The 11162-nt window shown below is 38.2% G+C and overlaps 3 protein-coding genes across 5 annotated transcripts in view; all 3 read left to right on the top strand.

The window, feature by feature from the left end:
• The first annotated feature begins 1547 nt into the window (after nucleotides 1-1547).
• LOC135703020 (uncharacterized) lies at nucleotides 1548-2383 on the top strand. Its single transcript, XM_065224110.1, has 3 exons — nucleotides 1548-1680; nucleotides 1734-1861; nucleotides 1924-2383. Exons 1-3 carry the CDS (start codon nucleotides 1548-1550, stop codon nucleotides 2218-2220), a joined length of 558 nt encoding a protein of 185 aa, XP_065080182.1. The 3' UTR covers nucleotides 2221-2383.
• Nucleotides 2384-4613: 2230 nt separating this feature from the next.
• Nucleotides 4614-6306, top strand: LOC135703019 (kelch domain-containing protein 10 homolog). Its single transcript, XM_065224109.1, has 3 exons — nucleotides 4614-5226; nucleotides 5289-5500; nucleotides 5558-6306. The coding sequence occupies exons 1-3, from the start codon at nucleotides 4750-4752 to the stop codon at nucleotides 6213-6215; spliced, it is 1347 nt and encodes a 448-aa protein (XP_065080181.1). The 5' UTR covers nucleotides 4614-4749; the 3' UTR covers nucleotides 6216-6306.
• Nucleotides 6307-7040: 734 nt separating this feature from the next.
• LOC135703025 (TRPL translocation defect protein 14-like) overlaps nucleotides 7041-11162 on the top strand; it is a 33480-nt gene continuing 29358 nt past the window's right edge. For 2 of the 3 annotated variants that reach the window (XM_065224123.1, XM_065224122.1), the window contains exons 1-2: nucleotides 7041-7519; nucleotides 8018-8085. In XM_065224123.1, the coding sequence (XP_065080195.1) occupies nucleotides 7456-7519; nucleotides 8018-8085 (132 nt within the window). In that variant the 5' untranslated portion in view covers nucleotides 7041-7455. The remainder of the gene's footprint in view (nucleotides 7520-8017; nucleotides 8086-11162) is intronic. The other variant, XM_065224124.1, reaches the window with a different exon arrangement.

Genomic DNA, 11162 nt, shown 5'->3' with positions numbered 1-11162 from the left:
GTAAACCAGGCCAGTGACAAGGCCTATACCAACAGCAGCGTTTGACAGTAGGCAGCATGTCCCGGGCTCAAATCATTTATTTTGCTGTGCTGGGCCCGCTGTCACCGTATAACATGTCCCGCATAAGCGCGAACCATAAATTGACCTTACCGATAATGGTTATAAATTGTTTATAATCCCTGCTAAACTTCAACTGAAATGGTTATGGAACTTTACATGAACGTTTAATGATAAAGTTTTAACCTTAAGTATTATAGTTTTTTGGAAGTGGACCTTACAAATAATGGGTTGTTAAGAACCTTTACAATTCAAAATTCTTGTTTTCTCCATACATTTTCGGAAAGAAAACTATACTAAAACCTTTTAACTTATGGTTTGAGAACATTAATGGTAATGGTTATGGTAACCAGTAAGGTCCATGAATGTTTTTGTAACATCGATCAACTTTAAGTGGAATATATCGCGAATTGGTTGCTTGTAAATTACTGATTACCAATTCACGATATATTTCACGTAAAGTTGAGCGATAATACAAAACCATTAATGGACCTTACTGACTACCATAACCATAACCATTAATGTTCTCAAACCATAAGTAAAAACGTTCTAATATAGTTCTCTTTCCGAAAATGTATGGAGAAAACAAGAATTTGGAATGGTAATGGTTTGTAAGGTCCTCTTCCAAAAAACCATAATACATAAGGTTAAAACTTTATCACACAAACGTTCATGTAAAGTTCCATAACCATTTCAGTTGAAGTTTAGCAGGGATTATAAACAATTTATAACCATTATCGGTAAGGTCATGTGATGGTTCGCGTTTATGCGGGGTTGCCTACGTGCCTTCCACTGGGCTGGGATAAACTATCCCACAAATGGTTTGAATGATACCCCGAACACGTCGTTAAGCTCTCTTTTATGGTTATTTTTATTAGGGTACCCAAACACGGGTAAACTATGTTGGGAGTGACAAGAATCCGATCAACTTTGTTCATTTGTCAACTTATCACTTCCAACATAGTTTACCCATTTTTGGGTAGTGTCGTGTCCGGGCACGCTTTCAATTTGCCAGTCGACAATCTCGGCCATGGTGACTGCTGATACGCTGGATCCTGTCCACACCGTCTCGGAGTGCAACTTGAATTCGATGTGAAAATTCAAAACCAACTGTTAGCCTTGAAAAAGGCTGTTTGTTGAACACGCTGGATCGTTGCGCGCACGCAGAGAATTTTTGATGTTTTAAAACAAAAAATAATATTGTTGTGCTCAACGATCGCCTTATTATTGTTTCAATGGGGTATTTTTGTTCAAACATCTTTAATTTTTTTAAAATAACAATATTATTTTTTATTCTCTTGCTCAAATTTCCAAAGCATGAAAATTGTTGATTTAACAAAACGCATGGTTTATTTCAAGGGCAACATAAAATTAATTCAGGTACCATGATTGTTGATTGAATTATATTTTTTGTTCAGTGTGGAGAAGCTAGAAACCGAACCCGTCCTTCGCCATTTTGTTCACGTGCCAGTAAAGTTTTGCGTATCAAAATGTGTTCCGGTTCTGATAATCCAATAATTATTGAAGAACTGGATGTAGAAAAGGTGTCGGTTGAAGAAATCGAGTTGATACATTTATTGAATAATTATGGAATGTCCGAACGAGTTATTGAAGCGTTTCTCGGTAGGTAGTATCGTTTTTTATTCAGTTACGGTATCCTAACATTATTATTGCATTTAATTGTTACACCATCGAAACATTGAAAATCATACAGAGGAAGGAAATTGAGGAACTCCTTCCTTCGCCGTTTCTTGCTGAGCGAACCAGATTCATTCATGAATTGGACTCTTGGAGGAAGGCACAGGTAAATTATCATCAAATCATTCTTGTATAGTGCAACTAACTAGTTATTCCCTTTGATTACAGGGGCTTTCAAAAGTCAGCGAACAACCCGTTACTTGCAATTCATCTGTGACCCGAGACAACAACGCGCGGCCCTCTGAAGAGACTCAAGTGTCTCGAGAAGCCTGTACTGCCACCTTCTTATTGAACGCGTCATCGAAAGGGCAAGCCATCCTAAGGAAGTACAGCAAAACCGCGTTCCTCTCCAGATCTGACAAAAAAAGTGTCACCCACATCGTTGTTGACGAGTTCAAAACCCGTTTCTCTAAGCTGTCATCGTCGGAACTTCTGGATAGAGCTTGTGAGCTGAAGCAATTATGACATAATATACGCATCAAAACAATTTCTCACTTATTTAAAAAATAAAACAAGAAAATACCACGAATTATAAATACAACCATATTCATTTATTGAGCTAAATAAATTTTTATTTAAACCAAGAAAATAAGCATTTTGGGTCCAAAAATTAGCTCTGTTCCTTTTAAACACCAGATATTGTTGTTTCTCAAAAAAACATTTTTGTTTTTAAAAAAATTATTGTTACGTGGTCGTGTCATCCCACTTTTGAATTCAACAATAAATATTGTTGAAACGAAAGCATGATTATTGTTGAACCAAAGATATTGCTTTATAAGCCGGGAGATAATACAACTTTTTTGTTGAAACTATACTGAATATTGCTATGTTCAAAAATATTTTCTCTGCGTGCGGTACTATTCGCGGTTACTGCTGCTGCTGGAAGGCCTCCTCTCGCTGATTCGATGCGTGACACTGCTCGCGGTTACTGCTGGAAGGCGCTCTCTCGCAACCGATGGTTCACCGCTCCGTTTCACGGCAACGGGTCGTGGTCTTGCTGCCGTTTGCTCTCTCTCTCTCTCTCTGTTCGATGCGCGACACTACTCGCGGTTATTGCTGCTGCTGGAAGGCGTCCTCTCGCTGATTTGATGCGCGGCACTGCTCGCGGTTATTGCTGCTATTGGATGCTACTCTATTCACATCAGTTGTATGAATCAACAACTCTGTCTTTATCTACAGAGACATAACATCATTTGAGCTTCGTCTATATCCACCGAAGCTCATGAAACACTTAAATTTGTTTAAGATTGCTCTAGCAGTACTTCGCCTATTTCCATCGAAGTCTGTTCTGTTTTCTAGATCAAATGCTTTTTTTTTTTTTTTTTTTTTTTTTTTATACTTACTTTACGGGAGCTGCTGTTCCATCCAAAGCTGCGCCATTGTCGTGTCCGGGCACGCTTTCAATTTGCCAGTCGACAATCTCGGCCATGGTGACTGCTGATACGCTGGATCCTGTCCACACCGTCTCGGAGTGCAACTTGAATTCGATGTGAAAATTCAAAACCAACTGTTAGCCTTGAAAAAGGCTGTTTGTTGAACACGCTGGATCGTTGCGCGGTACTATTCGCGGTTACTGCTGCTGCTGGAAGGCCTCCTCTCGCTGATTCGATGCGCGACACTGCTCGTGGTTACTGCTGGAAGGCGCTCTCTCGCAACCGATGGTTCACCGCTCCGTTTCACGGCAACGGGTCGTGGTCTTGCTGCCGTTTGCTCTCTCTCTCTCTCTGTTCGATGCGCGACACTACTCGCGGTTATTGCTGCTGCTGGAAGGCGTCCTCTCGCTGATTTGATGCGCGGCACTGCTCGCGGTTATTGCTGCTATTGGATGCTACTCTATTCACATCGAATTCAAGTTGCACTCCGAGACGGTGTGGACAGGATCCAGCGTATCAGCAGTCACCATGGCCGAGATTGTCGACTGGCAAATTGAAAGCGTGCCCGGACACGACAGGTAGGTTTAGTTTTGAGCGATCTAGGTGGATTCTACCGAAATTTGGATAATTTTGAAATAGTTTGTACGTTAAAACTAAAGCCCTCTAGGGCTGTGTTCCATTTGGTGAATATTCACTTAAATTTGACACTTCGAAAATAAATTATAGGTACTCTTCGAAAATCCCTCTCTTGCTAATCGTCCGATATTCGAAAAGGTGTTTGTCAAAATTGAGTCCTGATCTATCAGAAATAAGTCTGCTCGAATAGCAGGTTTATTTGAAAATTTTCCATCTGTCAAATTTAAGTGAAAATTCAGGCATAACATTTGATAACGGCACAAAATCATTTGTAAACAAACTTTCTAAGGCCCTTTACACGCGAACCAAAGTACGCCCACGCAAACCAACAACATCATCGGATAGGGACAACTATCACCTTTCCGAAAGTGGTATTGGTTTGCGTGGGCGTACTTTGGTTCGCGTGTAAAGGGTCTTAGAAAGTTTGTTTACAAATGCTTTTGTGCCGTTATCAAATGTTATGCCTGAATTCACCAAATGGTGACATTTCGAAAGTTATTTTCTATGTTCGAATATCCTCGTGCTGTCGATCGACCGGTTTTCAACCCACGGTTCTCAAAATTTAACTTCTTGTCTGTCAGGAATAACAAAGCTCGGATAGCAGGGTTCATCGATAACTTTCCATTTGTCAAATTTTAACTAAAAGTTAAAATAATCCACCAAAATGGTTCAGAGCCTAAATCGAACACAGACTCTTTTCATGCCATAAAAATTCAGGGCTGTACTGGAATAAGATAATTTCCGGATTAGGACATTTTTACTGTGAACAAAACGTCAAACGGTCAAAATAATCTCAGTTAAAAACGTCAATTGTCCGTGTCAGTATATTTTCACTCTTCTTGGATCTTTTCAGTCGTTTTGGAAAATACATATATTTTTGGGATTTCAATTCAATTTTTCGCGTTACTTTATAATACTCGCCCTATAGTAAGCAACGTTAAATTGTCAGGAAATGTTATCATAGCGTGCTGTTGACGCGGAAGTAATGAGAATTTTCATTTTATTGGTATACAAAGTTTTTGCTCGTATATTGGACGTCTTGAACAAGTTTTTCAACGTGCCCAGACTTCGACACCTTCGCGAGGTCGTTGATGTAAGTGCCGAGGACATGAGTGGGGAAAACAATTCTACTGCTGAAGCTCACGATGGATATAGATTTCGGCCTTTTGAAGTGAAGCAGATCAAACATAGAAGCAACACAAACACTGGACACGAAAAGTCCAAGCCGTACGCCAGAAGCGGTCACAGGATCGTTTGTAGCGATTCAGCGCTCTATTGCTTTGGGGGATTCAATCCGAATATGGCAGTGGTTAACGATGACGATGATGCTTCTTCGTTGTTTCAAGAGTTGTGGAAGTATGATTTATTAAAAAATGAATGGACATTAATCATGGATCCCAGCAATGACCTACCGCAGGAGCTAGCATCTAACGCGATGATTTTGCACGGAGATACATTGATAGTAAATGAAATGAAGCATCTGATTTGCAACAATGATTTACTGAAATATTTGTTTTTAATTAGCTCTTCGGAGGTACAGGTTTTCCGTTCGGTGTAAATTGTTCGAATCGATTGTATGTCTGTCAGCCCGCAAGGAAACCGAAGGAAATGACTGAGATAGCCGTCAAGGGTGATCTCCCACCTGCACAGTATGGTCAGACAATTCTTTATCATGACGGTTTTCTCTACACCATTGGAGGAACCGAGGGCTTTAACTACACCTGTGATGTTTATAGGTAATGTAGTGAGTTGTGTTGATGTGATAGGTAGACATAAATGTGAGTTTATTTCAGGTTGAATGTTGCATCTAAAACATGGGAATGTGCCTATGCTTGTCGACAGGATATTGGTGATGATCCCCCTGGAAGGTATCGGCACGAGCTTGCCTTCGACGGGGAAAGGATTTACATTATTGGTGGAGGAACAAGCGAGTCGGCTTTCAGCTTATCGTCCATTCCGACGTATCATTTGAAAAGAAACGTGTGGACATACACAGAAACTAAGCCCGACACCAATTTGCCTCGCCCGGGTGTTCCGGCGGCTAGAAAGTGTCACTCTTGTGTTCAGTATCAGACTGATAACGGAATGGAGGTTGTGGTTGCTGGCGGATATGATGGTCGATCATATTATAAGGACATTTGGAAATTGAATCTCTCCACATTTGAGTGGCGCCTGATGCAAAAGTCGGGGCTACCTTATCCACTATTCTTTCACGACGCAGCCGCTAGCATTGCTGGGTGCATGTACATCTTTGGTGGCATAAAATTTAGCTTCAACAATAACGTCCGAACCAATGTTGTGTATAAAACTTGGATGACTATTCCGAAACTAAGTGAAATATGCTGGGAAGCTCTGCAGCATTACAGTCCCAGTATCGTTCGAAAATCGAAAAGTAGCTTACTGGAAGCGGGAATTCCTCTAAAATTCGTTCAAAGAATCCATGAAACGTAGCTCTTCGGCTCATTGGTTGTTCGGGTTTTAATGCTGTTGACAAAAACTTTTACTATTTATTCGGTAGTAATTTCATGAATTTCAACATACACAAATTTAAATTTCAAAACGTGTAGTTGTTTTTTTATCTAGAGCTTAAAAGAAATTTTTTTTTTACTCCACTCCATTATTTCGATAGAAGCGCATTGGGGATCAAATATTTAAAAGGCTTATGAACATATTTTTCGTTTCGAGGCATTTGCTCGATGGGATCATTGAAATTTCATGTATCTTTGATTTTGTTTTTTTTTATATGTTCTTGAGAAATAAATTATATTTTGCCAGTAAATTTATTAACAGAGGCTTCGAAAGCTCTCAATTAACAACTGTGGAATTGCTTAACGAACACTATGGCTTTGATCCATTTGGTGACATTTGACAGATGGAACATGATATTCCACCAAACAACATTGACAAACACCTGCACGAAAATTGGCCGATCAACAACAGAAGGATTTTCGAACATTTTAATTTATTTTCGATTTGTAAAATTTAAGTTAAAATTCACCAAATGGAACACAGTCTAAGTTGAAAGTCGCCGAAAAGTCCCAGCCAAATAAGAAAAAGTAAGTTTATTTAATAAATCTGAGTTTTGTACAAAAACCCATATTAAATATCGTAGATTCAAAAATAAAAACCCAAATAAATAACTTTTCAAAAATTTACTGTTTTTAAATGAAATGAGCGGACATGCACTCGAAGCATCTACTGTGCAAGAGTGCCAACGTTGACTCATCAAATGAAAATAATAAAAAATCGATGCTGCCGCCAGTTCGGTTCGGTGTTTGACAACTCGGTCTCATTTGGCAGTGAAAAGTCGCATGGATTGGACACGTTTTTCTCATGAAAAAAATACCTAAAAATAAATCTGCAAAAATGTATATATACCAAGTTATTTGATAATTAAATCAATCCTCAACAGTGTAAAGTAGTGTTCGAATTGTGTTAAGTTTGGTTAAGCAAGCTAGGAAGTAGTAACATCAAACATCGCTTCTGAGAACCGTGAAAACGAATCTCCGGTAATCAAACAGCATCAGGAAAACCATCCATCGTCAAAATCAGCAACTAACAGCGAGTAGACCACTTCGTAGGCTTCATCACAACGTGTACGACTGAGTTTTTATTTTGGTGAAAAATCTGTGAATATCGTAAACATACGATTGTTAATCGCGTTATCACTTTCGGTTCTCCCCTAAAGATAATGAAAACTACCATGGAAGGATCCGCAGAGGGGAAAAAGGTTTATAAATTGGTCCTGACTGGAGGTAAGCAGTGTATCTTGCGTTGTAAAGTGCGCAATATTTATCTTAATCTTTTCAATGTGGTGAGGTAAACTGACTCACAACGAGTAGGTATTGCTTTATTTATGGAAAATGGAAAAGTTCTCATGTGACTGATGCTTTACATTACTGAACACCGTTGGTTTGTCTCGGGTAAAGGCAGAGCAGGAATGAACATCTGCTCATTACCAAGTGGCCATGTGCAACATGTGTGTTTGTAAAATTGCATTGCCCAGTACTACATTTATTGACTTGCGAAGTTCTACAAAGATTATCTATGTATGTATAGATAATTATTGTGCATTTGTGCTTTACCCTTGAACATATTCCTGTGTTGTCTGCAGGAACGTTATGTAAAAGACAATACATATATAATAAAAAAAGAATCTTGTTCAACCTTACTCAGGATCTAGTGATTTTGAAATATTTGTTGCTTTAGTAATGGGGATTAATCATTCTTTATTTTCGCCAATCTTCTTCCAGGGCCTTGCGGCGGTAAAACGACCGGTCAGGCGCGGTTGTGCACCTTCTTCGAGAACCTTGGGTGGAAGGTAAGTTGACGCTGACATCATGATGAGAATAACTCTGAGTTGTGCCTATATCTTCTCTACTGCCGTTATTTCAAGTATTTATCGTTCCTAGTACTAGCGGGATGTAGAAGAGATGCGCGGTATTTTTCCTTTAGCAAAATGAGATGTTCGCTCAGTCTGTTGTCCGTATTGTAAATTGTTCTATTTTTGTGTTCGTATATCATCACAACAAGTTTCATGAGATTTACTCGTTTGCGGCAGTCGCAAACATTTTGCCGAACATCTCTCCGGTGAAAAGCTGTGTTCGTTTGTATTTTGGCAAACGTTTCTGAGTTAACAGTCGTGCCATAGAATACGTCTATAAACATTCAGATGGGATGGTACCTAAGCTGATAGCTCTTCCGTACAAGCTAGCTAAACTTTTTAAGTTACAGTTGTGTATACAGCTGTATATATATACAGCCATTCCATAGCAAAACGATATAGTGGTTCTCAGTATTTCGTAAAAATTGATAGTTATGTCCCTCATCGCAAAATATTAGAGTCGTATTTTTTTTTTGTCAATAGGGTGACCATTTCCATGTTAGAATGGTAAAAAAAATCATTTTTTTTCAAAAATGACTTAAAAATAACTTTTAAACCACTGGGCTAATTTCAAAGATCCAAATATCAAATAAAAAAAAAAAATACTTTTTACGAAAAATTTAATGTTTTTTTTTTGTTGGTCCATATTTGCGGTATTGACCAATGCACGGAATAAACTGCATGAACAAATTTGACGTTTGAGCGGTGCCGTGTTTACTAAAAATGAACACATGAATAATACTCGCGTAATATTTAAAAATGGCCTATCAACTTATGTACACAAAACTTGTTAGACATTTTTCGCGCGAACCAAAGTACGCCCATGCAAACCAACAACACCATCGGGTAGGGTGAATTCTTCCCTTTCCGATAGTGGTTTGGTTTGCGTGGGTATTCTAAAGTTACGCGAGCATTACATCATGTGTTCATTTTTAGTAAACACGGCACCGCTCAAAAGTCAAATTTTTTCGTGAGTTCATTCCGTGCATTGGTCAATAGACGAGTGCACGGGTGAACTTTTGTTCATCTACTGAACAAAAATTGACACAGCAGCGGGATCCTGTTTACTAAAAATAAACACATGAATAATGCTTGCGTAACATTTGAAAAGGGCCTATCAACTTTTGTAAACAACTGGCTAGGTCCTTTTCACCAGAACTGAAGTACGCTCACGCAAACCAAGAGCACTATCGGGAAGGGGATAATTTACCCTACCCGATGGTGTTGTTAGTTTGCGTGGGCGTATTCGGTTCGCGCGAAAAAGGCTTAACAAGTTTTGTGTACGAAAGTTGATAGGCCGGTTTCAAATGTTACGTGAGTATTATTCATGTGTTCATTTTTAGTAAACAGGGCCCCGCTGTTGTGTCATTTTTTGTCGAATGAGTGAACTAAAATCCATCCGTGCACTCGTCTATACATCATTCACAGATGAAAAACTACCCAAAATTAAGTACTTTCCCTCAATTCCGGGGTTCAGCCCAATAACCCAAATTTGAGTAAATCGCATAATTAGTAGTTTCCATTTAACACCAGCAAACAAAATAACCTACTCTTAAGTATATTCTACCCAAAATTAAGTTTAATTCACGTAAATTTGAGAATATGCAATTTACTCAAAAGTAACTTATTGGGTTGAACTATATCGTTGGGTCGAATCACTCGTTCCTGTTTTGAAAACCATAAAGATTGCAAGTGAGAGGCTGAACTCAATGTTGACTAAAAAGAACTTTAATTTTGGGTAGTATTTTTTCGCTGTGTACGGAAACTGCTAAATACGCAAAAATGACTATAAAGGATTAAATTTTGACTATAAAGTATGCATATTCGGCTAAAACGGGACTACACCTAAAATATGTGTATTTTTAATACCTTTTATGAGTATCTCTTACTCATAAATGCATAAATTTTATTCATTTTTGTACTAGCAATTACACATAAATGTGTAAAATTTTAGTCATTTTATGGGTAGTCCCGTTTTCTTTCAAAAATGCGTACTTTATAGTCATAAAACAGTTTTTGTGATTACTGTGAGTGTGTATTGTGCTCTTGATTCATCTCACATATCAATACAGAGCTAGAAAAAGCAGAGTAGATGTTATAATAAGAGTCCCGCCAAGGGAAAATGTTGCGAACAAGCAGCACTGTTTGTGATTTATTTTTCGTCAGAGTAAACGGCAACTAGATTTTTTGCGATAGCATCGGATGACTTTCATTCAGAAGTGAAAAATTTCATGTCGATAAAGGAGCTTCTGGTAGACAAAAACAATTATAGAACCTGAAAAATGTTCAAACAAGTGCTTGGTATAACTTATAAATACCACAATGTACTAAACAATGCGAAGAAAAGTTTTTCCTCTAAAATTACTAAAATATTGTCAGTAATGAATGCAATACTTCAAGAGCAAATTTTCATTATATGGAAAGTAACATTCGCACCGATCCGAGAAAAATAAAGATTTGTATTGATGACTGAAAAGTTATTCCTATTTCGAATTAAACACATATATCCCATAGTGATAGCAATAGCAATGTTTAACATATTAAGCAGGGTTTTAATCATACAAAGCAGATCGCTAGCTTTAATACTGAAAAATACTGGTTTTTGAGTCAAAAGTTATTATACGTCGTTTGGTGGCCCCCTAATGTTACATAAGTCAAAGTGTATTTACCAGAATATTCGGGAGAATTATCAATCACGTCTCCTTACGTGCAGCCCATTCATCATTTAAGGACCACCGAAATCATCTTAGTAACAAACAGTTCGATTTATTCACTTTAATAATGAGAAAGCGAAACGACGAACGTACACTTTCAACGGGTTTCCCTGCGCTTTTACTTAAGACAAACAGCATCTCCATAGAAATCGGGTGACTTAACTTCATCGAAAAATATTTTGATCGGAGGTGATTACGTCAAAAAGCAATTTTAGTGGTAAATAAATTTTAAAATAGGATGTGATCCTATATTCGGACAGTATATAGTGTAATAGCAGGAGCATCGATTGACACTGATAG

This window comes from Ochlerotatus camptorhynchus, unplaced genomic scaffold, assembly GCF_037179485.1.
Source record: "Ochlerotatus camptorhynchus isolate MF236.1 unplaced genomic scaffold, CSIRO-AGI_Acam_v1.1 ptg000205l, whole genome shotgun sequence".
Classification (NCBI taxonomy): domain Eukaryota; kingdom Metazoa; phylum Arthropoda; class Insecta; order Diptera; family Culicidae; genus Ochlerotatus; species Ochlerotatus camptorhynchus.
The sequence above is the reverse complement of the archived record's forward strand: the minus strand, read 5'-3'. Positions and strand labels throughout refer to the sequence as shown.